The sequence below is a fragment of the Triticum aestivum genome, chromosome 3D (genome assembly GCF_018294505.1).
Source record: "Triticum aestivum cultivar Chinese Spring chromosome 3D, IWGSC CS RefSeq v2.1, whole genome shotgun sequence".
In the NCBI taxonomy this organism is placed as follows: domain Eukaryota; kingdom Viridiplantae; phylum Streptophyta; class Magnoliopsida; order Poales; family Poaceae; genus Triticum; species Triticum aestivum.
This window is the reverse complement of record NC_057802.1, coordinates 295,683,482-295,698,290: the sequence shown is the minus strand read 5'-3', so window position 1 is coordinate 295,698,290 and position 14,809 is coordinate 295,683,482. Positions and strand designations below refer to the sequence as shown.

The window sequence follows — 14,809 nt, the reverse complement described above, 5'->3', positions numbered from 1 at the left end:
CTCAACCTCGACAAGCACAACTGCATCAAGATGCCCACTATTGACACAATATCTCCAGCGCCCTTGCTCAGTCCCGGCCTCTTTGTGTACAGCAAAAGCAAGAACATAGCAACAAGACTGCTTGGACGCTATTGCTCCACTTGACTTTGTAGATTGCTTCCTCAGATGAAGTTTTAATTACCTCTAGTCCTGGAATAAAAGAATGAAAATAATTTAAAGCCTCAATGAAATGTTGAGGGAGTAACAAAAACTTCACTCATTTTTTCGAGGGAAAACTTCACTCATTTTGTTATACCTCCAAATTAAGGGACTAAGAAAGTCTGGAATAGAAGAACCACATATTCCGAAATGCAGTTGCAAAAAGAGTGGAAACATAACAAAGTAAAATAAACCTGACAATCATCTAAAAGGGTCATTTACACTTTTTGTCTTATTTTTTCCTCATTTGAAAGGGATATCACATTGTTTTTATGTAAGTGCTTTACGGAAGAATATAAGAAGACATGAATCAGTTTCATTCTTGGAGAAGTGCAGACTGCGAGACTAAAGATCAGGAGAACACTAATAGAACCTTACCTCTGCCACACATGAAACATGCCTCTGTATGGCGTTACATTCATATAGTGTGTCAATATAACCAGCTGGAGTTACTTGGGCAAAGTCCTTTCTCCTTCTGATCGTCTTCGATCAGAATCCTCACTGAATGAGCAGTTGTAGCAAAATCCCAAACTGGGCTTTACAATCCAAGACCAAGACAACCACACGAAGACTAGTGATGGAATCTTGCAGCCCCTGATTTGAGCTTGGTGGCACAGTCGGGCGCTAATATGTGTCGATGTGTTCGCACAAGGAGTGGAGTAGCAGAAGCGTCCAGGCCCTGACGGACGAAGGCCCGCAGGTTGTGGCCCGTGGCCGGGAGTGCGGCAGTGTGGCTTTCGCTCCCCTCAGCCGTGGCGAAGGCGCGATCGCGGTTCGGCCAGTCCCCCCTAATCCGGAAACGCGGCGCCGTCCACCGCCGGCAAGGAAGGTAGCGGTAGGCAGTGACGCGTGTGCACCTGAGAATGTACGTCTATGACCCAGATGCGGTTACAAAGAACGGCGTCATCTATCCAGTTCGCCTTGCCGAGGCACTGGATCACGATGGTGTAGCTCATTATGTTGGCCTCTATGCCGCTCTGTAGCATTTCCACAAACAACTGGAGTGCGCGGTTGGCGTCCTTGATGCTCCCATAGATGTTGATGATGGCTGTGTAGCTCCACTTGTCCAGCTTCATCTCCTCAAAGAACTGCTCGGCCTCAGCCACCAGCCCCACGTCGGCGCACATGCGTGTTGCAGAGGATGTTGTGGGCGGGGATCTTCTTGTCGCGCATCTTGTCCCAGAGCTGGAGCACGTCGCGTCCCCAGCGTGCCCGTCAACAGATCTTGGCCACCGCGGTGCGCGTGCGCTCGTTGGGCTCGACCCCCTCGGCGGACATTTCCTCGAACAGGCTGCGGGCCAGCCCCAACTTGCCGGTCTTGCCAATCGCCTCGAGCAAAGCATTGTAGACGAAGATTTAGGGCTTGATGCCGACCTCCCGCATCTTCTTGAAGACGAACTGGATGCCGTCCTAGTCGCCGGCCTGGCCGAACATCTTGGTGAGCATGCCTTGCAGCGGCGGGGGCGGGATTCAAACCGCCCTGCCTTGCAGAGGCGGGGGCGGGATTCAAACCGCCATGCCTTGCAGCAGCGGCGGCGGCGTCTCCCCCTTGTATTGCGGCGGTGGCGGCGGCGTCTGCCCCTCGGACGGCGGCGGCGGCAACGATTGATGGGAGGGGTCGATGGATTTTTTTGCGCCGGCTGCAGCGGCAACGATAGATGGGATCGACGGGAGTGGGCGACGACGAAGGTTAGGATCGGCCGCGGCACAGGGATGGATGTCCGGCGGGGGCGATGGGATGGATCGGGCATGCGAAGGGCTGGTTGGCGGCAGAGAACGATCTGCTGCTGTGGGCAAGAGGCATCGATCGTAGGTTTTTTTGGCACGGGTTTATTTTGCGGGAGGGTTGCGAGTTAGCGGAGGTGGGAGGATGACGAAAAAAAACCCAGCAAAAATAAACCGCGCAGACTATTCACCAACTGCTCCATTAGGAGTAGAGACAAGAGAGTAGAGGGGGAGAAACATCATAAGATCCAACTATAATAGCAAAGCTCGCAATACATCAAGATCGTATCATCTCAAGAACACGAGAGAGAGATCAAACACATAGCTACTGGTACATACCCTCAGCCCCGAGGGTGAACTACTCCCTCCTCGTCATGGAGATTGCCGGGATGATGAAGATGGCCACCGGTGAGGGTTCCCCCCTCCGGCAGGGTGCCGGAACAGGGCCCCGATTGGTTTTTGGTGGCTACAGAGGCTTGCGGCGGCGGAACTCCCGATCTCTTCTGTTCCCCGAAGGTTTTAGGGTATATGGATATATATATATAGGCGGAAGAAGTACGTTAGGGGAGCCATGAGGGGCCCACAAGGGTGGAGGGCGCGCCCAGGGGGTGGGCGCGCCCCCCTGCCTCGTGCCTTCCTCGTTGCTTTCTTGACGTGGACTCCAAGTCTCCCGGGTTGCTTTCCTTCCAAAAATAACTTCTCCAGAAGGTTTCATTCCATTTCGACTCCGTTTGATATTCCTTTTCTTCGAAACACTGAAACAAGGGAAAAAACAGGAACTGGCACTGGGCTCTGGGTCAATAGATTAGTCCCAAAAGTAATATAAAAGTGTAAAATAAAGCCCATAAACATCCAAGATGGATAATATAATAGCATGGAACAATCAAAAATTATAGATACGTTGGAGATGTATCAATAACCGTCTCGCATCAAACAAGATCCAGATATAATGTTCATGCTCAACGCTGGCACCAAATAACAATTATTTAGGTCTAATACTAATCCCGAAGGTAGATGTAGAGGTAGCGTGCCGACGGCGATCACATCGACTTTGGAACCGTTTCCCACGCGCATCGTCACCTCGTCCTTGGCCAGTGTTCGCTTAATCCGTAGTCCCTGTTTTGAGTTGCAAATATTAGCAACAGAACCAGTATCAAATACCCAGGTGCTACTGCGAGCTCTGGTAAGGTACACATCAATAACATGTATATCACATATACCTTTGTTCACCTTGCCATCCTTCTTATCCGCCAAATACTTGGGGCAGTTCCGCTTCCAATGACCAGTCTGCTTGCAATAGAAGCACTCAGTCTCAGGCTTGGGTCCAAACTTGGGTTTCTTCTCTTGAGCCGCAACTTGCTTGCTGTTCTTCTTGAAGTTCCCCTTCTTCTTCCCTTTGCCCTTTTTCTTGAAACTGATGGTTTTATTAACCATCAACACTTGATGCTCCTTCTTGATTTCTACCCCCGCAGCTTTTAGCATTGCGAAGAGCTCGGGAATCGTCTTATCCATCCCTTGCATGTTATAGTTCACCACGAAGCTCTTGTAGCTTGGTGGCAGTGATTGAAGAATTCTGTCAATGACGCTATCATCCGGAAGATTAACTCCCAGTTGAATCAAGTGATTGTTATACCCAGACATTCTGAGTATATGCTCACTGACAGAACTATTCTCCACCATCTTGCAGCTGTAGAACTTATCGGAGACTTCATATCTCTCAATCCGGGCATTTGCTTGAAATATTAATTTCAACTCCTGGAACATCTCATATGCTCCATGACGTTCAAAACGTCGTTGAAGTCCCAGTTCTAGGCCGTAAAGCATGGCACACTGAACTATCGAGTAGTCATCAGCTTTGCTCTGCCAGACATTCATAACATCTGGTGTTGCTCCTGCAGTAGGTTTGGCACCTAGCGGTGCTTCCAGGACGTAATTCTTCTGTGCAGCAATGAGGATAATCCTCAAGTTACGGACCCAGTCCGTGTAATTGCTACCATCATCTTTCAACTTTGCTTTCTCAAGGAACGCATTAAAATTCAACGGAACAACAACATGGGCCATCTATCTACAATCAACACAGACAAGCAAGATACTATCAGGTACTAAGTTCATGATAAATTTAAGTTCAATTAATCATATTACTTAAGAACTCGCACTTAGATAGGCATCCCTCTAATCCTCTAAGTGATCACGTGATCCATATCAACTAAACCATAACCGATCATCACGTGAAATGCAGTAGCTTTCAATGGTGAACATCACTATGTTGATCATATCTACTATATGATTCACGCTCGACCTTTCGGTCTCAGTGTTCCGAGCCCATATCTGCATATGCTAGGCTCGTCAAGTTTAACCTGAGTATTCTGCGTGTGCAAAACTGGCTTGCACCCGTTGTAGATGGACGTAGAGCTTATCAAACCCGATCATCACATGGTGTCCGGGCACGACGAACTTTGGCAACGGTGCATACTCAGGGAGAACACTTTTATCTTGAAATTTAGTGAGAGATCATCTTATAATGCTACCGTCAGTCAAAGCAAATAAGATGCATAAAAGATAAACATCACATGCAATCAATATAAGTGATATGATATGGCCATCATCATCTTGTGCTTGTGATCTCCATCTCCGAAGCACCGTCATGATCACCATCATCACCGGCGCGACACCTTGATCTCCATCGTAGCATCGTTGTCGTCTCGCCAATCTTATGCTTCTACGACTATCGCTACCGCTTAGTGATAAAGTAAAGCATTACAGGGCGATTGCATTGCATACAATAAAGCGACAACCATATGGCTCCTTCCAGTTGCCGATAACTCAGTTACAAAACATGATCATCTCATACAATAGAATTTAGCATCATGCTTTGACCATATCACATCACAACATGCCCTGCAAAAACAAGTTAGACGTCCTCTACTTTGTTGTTGCAAGTTTTACGTGGCTGCTACGGGCTGAGCAAGAACCGTTCTTACCTACGCATCAAAACCACAACGATAGTTTGTCAAGTTGGTGCTGTTTTAACCTTCGCAAGGACCGGGCGTAGCCACACTCGGTTCAACTAAAGTTGGAGAAACTGACACCCGCCAGCCACCTGTGTGCAAAGCACGTCAGTAGAACCAGTCTCGCGTAAGCGTACACGTAATGTCGGTCCGGGCCGCTTCATCCAACAAAACCGCCGAACCAAAGTATGACATGCTGGTAAGCAGTATGACTTATATCGCCCACAACTCACTTGTGTTCTACCCGTGCATATAACATCTACGCATAAAACCAGGCTCGGATGCCACTGTTGGGGAACGTAGTAATTTCAAAAAAATTCCTACGCACACGCAAGATCATGGTGATGCATAGCAACGAGAGGGGAGAGTGTTGTCTACGTACCCTCGTAGACCGAAAGCGGAAGCGTTAGCACAACGCGGTTGATGTAGTCGTACGTCTTCACGATCCGACCGATCAAGTACCGAACGCATGGCACCACCGAGTTCAGCACACGTTCAGCCCGATGACGTCCCTCGAACTCCGATCCAGCCGAGTGTTGAGGGAGAGTTTGTCAGCACGACGGTGTGGTGACGATGATGATGTTCTACCGACGCAGGGCTTCGCCTAAGCACCGCTACAGTATTATCGAGGTGGACTATGGTGGAGGGGGGCACCGCACATGGCTAAAAGATCAAATCAATTGTTGTGTCTTTGGGGTGCCTCCCTGCCCCCGTATATAAAGGAGCAAGGGAGGGAGGTGCGGCCGGCCAGGAGGAGGCGCGCCAGGAGGAGTCCTACTCCCACCGGGAGTAGGACTCCCTCCCTTCATTGTTGGATTAGGAGAAGGGGGAAAGAGGAGGGAGAGAGGAAGGAAAGGGGGGGCTCCGCCCCCTCTCATTGTCCTATTCGGACTAGAGGGGGAGGGGCGCGCGGCCCTGCCCTAGCCGCCTCTCCTCTTCTCCACTAAGGCCCACTATGGCACATTAACCCCCCCGGGGGGGTTCGAGTAACCCCCGGTACTCCGGTAAAATCCCGATTTCACCCGGAACACTTCCGATATCCAAATATAGGCTTCCAATATATCAATCTTCATCTCTCGACCATTTCGAGACTCCTCGTCATGTCCGTGATCATATCCGGGACTCCGAACAACCTTCAGTACATCAAAACATATAAACTCATAATATAACCGCCATCGAAGCTTTAAGCGTGCGGACCCTACGGGTTTGAGAACTATGTAGACATGACCGAGACACGTCTCCGGTCAATAACCAATAGCGGAACCTGGATGCTCATATTGGCTCCCACATATTCTACGAAGATCTTTATCGGTCAGACTGCATAACAACATAAGTTGTTCCCTTTATCATCGGTATGTTACTTGCCCGAGATTCGATCGTCGGTATCTCAATACCTAGTTCAATCTCGTTACCGGCAAGTCTCTTACTCATTCCGTAATACATCATCCCGCGACTAACTCATTAGTTACAATGCTTGCAAGGCTTAAGTGATGTGCATTACCGAGTGGGCCCAGAGATACCTCTCCGAAAATCGGAGTGACAAATCCTAATCTCGAAATACGCCAACCCAACAAGTACCTTCGGAGACAACTGTAGAGCACCTTTATAATCACCCAGTTACGTTGTGACGTTTGGTAGCACACAAAGTGTTCCTCTGGTAAACGGGAGTTGCATAATCTCATAGTCATAGGAACATGTATAAGTCATGAAGAAAGCAATAGCAACATACTAAACGTCGAGTGCTAAGGTAACGGAATGGGTCAAGTCAATCACATCATTCTCCTAATGATGTTATCCCGTTAATCAAATGACAACTCATGTCAATGGCTAGGAAACATAACCATCTTCGATCAACGAGCTAGTCAAGTAGAGGCATACTAGTGACACTCTGTTTGTCTATGTATTCACACAAGTATTATGTTTCCGGTTAATACAATTCTAGCATGAATAATAAACATTTATCATGATATAAGGAAATAAATAATAACTTTATTATTGCCTCTAGGGCATATTTCCTTCAGTCTCCCACTTGCTCTAGAGTCAATAATCTAGATTACACAGTAATGATTCTAACATCCATGGAGCCTTGGTGCTGATCATGTTTTGCTCGTGGAAGAGGCTTAGTCAACGGGTCTGCAACATTCAGATCCATATGTATCTTGCAAATTTTTATGTCTCCCACGTGGACTAAATCCCGGATGGAATTGAAGCGTCTCTTGATGTGCTTGGTTCTCTTGTGAAATCTGGATTCCTTCGCCAAGGCAATTGCACCAGTATTGTCACAAAAGATTTTCATTGGACCCGATGCACTAGGTATGACACCTAGATCGGATATGAACTCCTTCATCCAGACTCCTTCATTTGCTGCTTCCGAAGCAGCTATGTACTCCGCTTCACACGTAGATCCCGCCACGACGCTTTGTTTAGAACTGCACCAACTGACAGCTCCACCATTCAATGTAAACACATATCCGGTTTGCGATTTAGAATTGTCCGGATCAGTGTCAAAGCTTGCATCGACGTAACCATTTACGACTAGCTCTTTGTCACCTCCATAAACGAGAAACATATCCTTAGTCCTTTTCAGGTATTTCAGGATGTTCTTGACCGCTGTCCAGTGATCCACTCCTGGATTACTTTGGTACCTCCCTGCTAAACTTATAGCAAGACACACATGAGGTCTGGTACACAGCATTGCATACATGACAGAGCCTATGGCTGAAGCATAGGGAACATCTTTCATCTTCTCTCTATCTTCTGCAGTGGTCGGGCATTGAGTCTTACTCAACTTCACACCTTGTAACACAGGCAAGAAACCTTTCTTTGCTTGATCCATTTTGAACTTCTTCAAAACATTGTCAAGGTATGTGCTTTGTGAAAGTCCAATTAAGCGTCTTGATCTATCTCTATAGATCTTGATGCCCAACATATAAGCAGCTTCACCGAGGTCTTTCATTGAAAAACTCTTATTCAAGTATCCCTTTATGCTATCCAGAAATTCTATATCATTTCCAATCAACAATATGTCATCCACATATAATATCAGAAATGCTACAGAGCTCCCACTCACTTTTTTGTAAATACAGGCTTCTCCAAAAGTCTGTACAAAACCAAATGCTTTGATCACACTATCAAAGCGTTTGTTCCAACTCCGAGAGGATTGCACCAGTCCATAAATGGATCGCTGGAGCTTGCACACTTTGTTAGCTCCTTTTGGATCAACAAAACCTTCCGGTTGCATCATATACAACTCTTCTTCCAGAAATCCATTCAGGAATGCAGTTTTTACATCCATTTGCCAAATTTCATAATCATAAAATGCGGCAATTGCTAACATGATTCGGACAGACTTAAGCATTGCTACGGGTGAGAAGGTCTCATCGTAGTCAATCCCTTGAACTTGTCGAAAACCTTTCGTAACAAGTCGAGCTTTATAGATAGTAATATTACCGTCAGCGTCAGTCTTCTTCTTGAAGATCCATTTATTCTCAATGGCTTGCCGATCATCGGGCAAGTCAACCAAAGTCCACACTTTGTTCTCATACACGGATCCCATCTCAGATTTCATGGCCTCAAGCCATTTTGCGGAATCTGGGCTCACCATCGCTTCTTCATAGTTTGTAGGTTCGTCATGGTCTAGTAACATAACCTCCAGAACAGGATTACCGTACCACTCTGGTGCGGATCTTACTCTGGTTGACCTACGAGGTTCAGTAACAACTGGATCTGAAGTTCCATGATCATCATCATTAACTTCCTCACTAATTGGTATAGACGTCACAGGAACCGGTTTATGTGCTGAACTAATTTCCAATAAGGGAGCATGTACGGTTACCTCATCAAGTTCTACTTTCCTCCCACTCACTTCTTTCGAGAGAAACTCCTTCTCTAGAAAGGATCCATTCTTAGCAACGAATATCTTGCCTTCGGATCTGTGATAGAAGGTATACCCAACAGTCTCCTTTGGGTATCCTATGAAGACGCATTTCTCTGACTTGGGTTCGAGCTTATCAGGTTGAAGCTTTTTCACATAAGCATCGCAGCCCCAAACTTTAAGAAACGACAGCTTAGGTTTCTTGCCAAACCACAGTTCATAAGGCGTCGTCTCAACGGATTTAGATGGTGCCCTATTTAACGTGAATGCAGCCGTCTCTAAAGCATAACCCCAAAACGACAGTGGTAAATCGGTAAGAGACATCATAGATCGCACCATATCTAATAAAGTACGGTTACAACGTTCAGACACACCATTACGCTGTGGAGTTAAACCTAAGCTGTCGTAATCTGTAACTAACGCAAACTTCTGGAACTCCAAAAATTCTAAAATAAATTGGTGGACCTGAGGAATTTGTCTAGTAATCATCTGCAAAAAGAATCAACTAAATATCACTCTCCAGTAAAAAAAATTAGCTAATCTCGTGAGCGCTAAAGTTTCTGTTTTTTTACAGCATGATCATCAAGACTTCACCCAAGTCTTCCCAAAGGTTCTACTTGGCACAAACACTAATTGAAACACAAAACCACATCTAAAAAGAAGCTATATGGATTATTTATTACTAAACAGAACCAAAAATCAAGAAACTAGAATAAAAATTGGGTTGCCTCCCAACAAGCGCTATCGTTTAACGCCCCTAGCTAGGCATGATGATTTCAATGATGCTCACATAAAGGATAAGAATTGAAACATAAAGAGAGCATCATGAAGAATATGACTAGCACATTTAAGTCTAACCCACTTCCTATGCATAGGGATTTTGTGAGCAAACAACTTATGGGAACAATAATCAACTAGCATAGGAAGGCAAAACAAGCATAACTTTAAAACTTTAAGCACATAGAGAGGAAACTTGATATTATTGCAATTTGTAGAAGCATATGATCCTCTCTCATAATAATTTTCAGTAGCATCATGAATGAATTCAACCATATAACCAGCACATAAAGCATTCTTTTCATGATCTACTAGCATAGAATTTTTATTACTCTCCACATAAGCAAATTTCTTCTCATGAATAATAGTGGGAGCAAACTCAATAAAATAACTATCATGTGATTGAAAATCAAGATCAAGATGACAAGTTTCATGGTTATCATTATTCTTTAAAGCATACGTGTCATCACAATAATAATCATAGATAGGAGGCATGCTTTCATCATAGTAAAATTGCTCATCAAAGTTTGGGGGGGGCAAAAAATATCATCTTCATCAAACATAGCTTCCCCAAGCTTGTGGCTTTGCATATCATTAGCATCATGGATATTCAAGGAATTCATACTAACAACATTGCAATCATGCTCATCATTCCCATATTTTATGCCAAGCATTCTATGTAATTCTTCTTCTAGTACTTGAGTACAATTTTCCTTCCCATCGTTTTCACGAAAGACATTAAAAAGATGAAGCATATGAGGCACCCTTAATTCCATTTTTTTGTAGTATTCTTTTATAAAATAAACTAGTGATAAAACAAGAAACTAAAATATTCGATTGCAAGATCTAAAGATATACCTTCAAGCACTCACCTCCCCGGCAACGGCGCCAGAAACTGCTTGATGTCTACTACGCAACCTTCTTCTTATAGACGTTGTTGGGCCTCCAAGTGCAGAGGTTTGTAGGACAGTAGCAAATTTCCCTCAAGTGGATGACCTAAGGTTTATCAATCCGTGGGAGGCGTAGGATGAAGATGGTCTTTCTCAAGCAACCCTGCAACCAAATAACAAAGAGTCTCTTGTGTCCCCAACACACCAATACAATGGTAAATTGTATAGGTGCACTAGTTCGGCAAAGATATGGTGATACAAGTGCAATATGGATGGTAGAAATAGGCTTTTGTAATCTGAAAATATAAAAACAGCAAGGTAACAAGTGGTAAAAGTGAGCGTAAACGGTATTGCAATGCTAGGAAATAAGGCCTAGGGTTCATACTTTCACTAGTGCAAGTTCTCTCAACAATAATAACATAATTGGATCATATAACTATCCCTAAACATGCAACAAAGAGTCACTCCAAAGTCACTAATAGCGGAGAACAAACTAAGAGATTATGGTAGGGTACGAAACCACCTCAAAGTTATTCTTTCCAATCAATCCGTTGGGCTATTCCTATAAGTGTCACAAACAGCCCTAGAGTTCGTACTAGAATAACACCTTAAGACACAAATCAACCAAAACCCTAATGGCACCTAGATACTCCAATGTCACCTCAAGTATCCGTGGGTATGATTATACGATATGCATCACACAATCTCAGATTCATCTATTCAACCAACACATAGAACCTCAAAGAGTGCCCCAAAGTTTCTACCGGAGAATCAAGACGAAAACGTGTGCCAACCCCTATGCATAGATTCATGGGTGGAACCCGCAAGTTGATCACCAAAACATACATCAAGTGAATCACGTGATATCCCATTGTCACCACAGATACGCACGGCAAGACATACATCAAGTGTTCTCAAATCCTTAAAGACTCAATCCGATAAGATAACTTCAAAGGGAAAACTCAATCCATTACAAGAGAGTAGAGGGGGAGAAACATCATAAGATCCAACTATAATAGCAAAGCTCGCGATACATCAAGATCGTATCACCTCAAGAACACGAGAGAGAGAGATCAAACAATAGCTACTGGTACATACCCTCAGCCCCGAGGGTGAACTACTCCCTCCTCGTCATGGAGATCGCCGGGATGATGAACATGGCCACCGGTGAGGGTTCCCCCCTCCGGCAGGGTGCCGGAACAGGGTTCCGATTGGTTTTTGGTGGCTACAGAGGCTTGCGGTGGCGGAACTCCCGATCTCTTCTGTTCCCCGAAGATTTTAGGGTATATGGATATATATAGGCGGAAGAAGTACGTCAGGGGAGCCACGAGGGGCCCACGAGGGTGGAGGGCGCGCCCCCTGCCTCGTGCCTTCCTCGTTGCTTTCTTGACGTGGACTCCAAGTCTCCCGGGTTGCTTTCCTTCCAAAAATAACTTCTCCAGAAGGTTTCATTCCGTTTCGACTCCGTTTGATATTCCTTTTCTTCGAAACTCTGAAACAAGGGAATAAACAGGAACTGGCACTGGGCTCTGGGTCAATAGGTTAGTCCCAAAAGTAATATAAAAGTGTAAAATAAAGCCCATAAACATCCAAGATGGATAATATAATAGCATGGAACAATAAAAAATTATAGATACGTTGGAGACGTATCAGTATCCCCAAGCTTAATTCCTGCTCGTCCTCGAGTAGGTAAATGATAAAAACATAATTTTTGATGTGGAATGCTACTTGGCATAATTTCAATGTAGTTCTTCTTAATTGTGGTATGAATATTCAGATCCGAAAGATTCAAGATAAAAGTTCATATTGACATAAAAGTAACAATACTTCAAGCATACTAACTAAGCAATTATGTCCTCTCAAAATAACATGGCCAAAGAAAGTTCATCCCTACAAAATCATATAGTTTAGTCATGCTCCATTTTCATCACACAAGAATGCTCTCATCATGCACAACCCCGATGACAAGCCAAGCAATTGTTTCATACTTTAGTAATCTCAAACTTTATAAACCTTCACGCAATACATGAGCGCGAGCCATGGACATAGCACTATGGGTGGAATAGAATATGATGATGGGGGTTTATGTGGAGAAGACAAAAAAGGAGAAAGTCTCACATCAACGAGGCTAATCAATGGGATATGGAGATGCCCATCGATTGATGTTAATGCGAGGAGTAGGGATTGCCATGCAACGGATGCACTAGAGCTATAAGTATATGAAAGCTCAACAAAAAGAAACTAAGTGAGTGTGCATCCAACTTGCTTGCTCATGAAGACCTAGGGCACTTGAGGATGCCCATTGTTGGAATATACAAGCCAAGTTCTATAATGAAAAATTCCCACTAGTATATGAAAGTGACAAAACAAGAGACTCTCTATCATGAAGATCATGGTGCTACTTTGAAGCACAAGTGTGGTAAAAGGATAGTAACATTGTCCCTTCTCTCTTTTTCTCTCATTTTTTTGGGCCTTCTCTTTTTTTATGGCCTTTCTCTTTTTTTTATTCCTCACTTGGGACAATGTTCTATAAAATGATGATCATCACACTCCTATTTATTTACAACTCAATGATTACAACTCGATACTAGAACAAAGTATGACTCTATATGAATGCCTCCGGCGGTGTACCGGGATATGCAATGAACCAAGAGTGACATGTATGAAAGAATTATGAACGGTGGCTTTGCCACAAATACTATGTCAACTACATGATCATGCAAAGCAATATGACAATGATGAACCTGTCATGATAAACGGGATGGTGGAAAGTTGCATGGCAATATATCTCGGAATGGCTATGGAAATGCCATAATAGGTAGGTATGGTGGCTGTTTTGAGGAAGATATAAGGAGGTTTATGTGTGAAAGAGCGTATCATATCACGGGGTTTGGATGCATCGGCGAAGTTTGCACCAACTCTCAATGTGAGAAAGGGCAATGCACGGTACCGAAGAGGCTAGCAATGATGGAAGGGTAAGAGTGCGTATAATCCATGGACTCAACATTAGTCATAAAGAACTCACATACTTATTGCAAAAATCTACAAGTCATCAAAAACCAAGCACTACGCGCATGCTCCTAGGGGGATAGATTGGTAGAAAAAGACCATCGCTCGTCCCCGACCGCCACTCATAAGGAGGACAATCAAAGAACACCTCATGTTTCAAATTTGTTACATAACGTTTACCGTACGTGCATGCTACGGGACTTGCAAACTTCAACACAAGTATTTCTCAAATTCACAACTACTCAACTAGCACAACTTAATATCACTACCTCCATATCTCAAAACAATCATCAAGCATCGAACTTCTCTTAATATTCAACACACTCATAAGGAAGTTTTTACTAGTCTTGAATACCTAGCATATTAGGATTAAGCAAATTACCATGCTGTTTAAGACTCTCAAAATAATATAAGTGAAGCATGAGAGTTCATCTATTTATTCAAAATAAAACCACCATTGTGCTCTAAAGATATAAGTGAAGCACTAGAGCAAACAACAAACTACTCCGAAAGATTACATAACGTTTACCGTACGTGCATGCTACGGGACTTGCAAACTTCAACACAAGTATTTCTCAAATTCACAACTACTCAACTAGCACAACTTTAATATCACTACCTCCATATCTCAAAACAATCATCAAGCATCGAACTTCTCTTAATATTCAACACACTCATAAGGAAGTTTTTACTAGTCTTGAATACCTAGCATATTAGGATTAAGCAAATTACCATGCTGTTTAGGACTCTCAAAATAATATAAGTGAAGCATGAGAGTTCATCTATTTATTCAAAATAAAACCACCATTGTGCTCTAAAGATATAAGTGAAGCACTAGAGCAAACAACAAACTACTCCGAAAGATATAAGTGAAGACCAATGAGTAGTTGTATAATTATGTAGCTATGTGAAGACTCTCTAACATTTAAGAATTTCTGATCTTGGTATTTTATTCAAACAACAAGCAAGTCTAAATAAAATAAAATGACGCTCCAAGCAAAACACATATCATGTGGTGAATAAAAATAAAGATCCAAGTAAAGTTACCGATGAATGAAGACGAAAGAGGGGATGCCTTCCGGGGCATCCCCAAGCTTAGGCTCTTGGTTATCCTTGAATATTACCTTGGGGTGCCTTGGGCATCCCCAAGCTTAGGCTCTTGCCACTCCTTATCCATAGTCCATCAGATCTTTACCCAAAACTTGAAAACTTCACAACACAAAACTTAACAGAAAATCTCGTGAGCTCCGTTAGCGAAAGAAAACAAAACACCACTTCAAGGTACCGTAATGAACTCATTATTTATTTATATTGGTGTTAAACCTACT

The 14,809-nt window shown here is 43.7% G+C and overlaps 1 protein-coding gene across 1 annotated transcript; it reads right to left on the bottom strand.

Moving 5' to 3' along the window:
• LOC123078509 (uncharacterized) lies at positions 1-2,012 on the bottom strand. Its single transcript, XM_044501043.1, has 2 exons — positions 577-2,012; positions 1-189 (listed from the first exon to the last, which is right to left on the bottom strand). The coding sequence occupies exon 1, from the start codon at positions 1,947-1,949 to the stop codon at positions 987-989; it is 963 nt and encodes a 320-aa protein (XP_044356978.1). The 5' UTR covers positions 1,950-2,012; the 3' UTR covers positions 1-189; positions 577-986.
• Between the last annotated feature and the right edge of the window lie 12,797 nt (positions 2,013-14,809).

Coding starts and splice junctions, on each gene's coding strand:
- LOC123078509 (XM_044501043.1), bottom strand. CDS start 1,949: ATGCCCGATCCATCCCATCGCCCCCGCCGGACATCCATCCCTGTGCCG.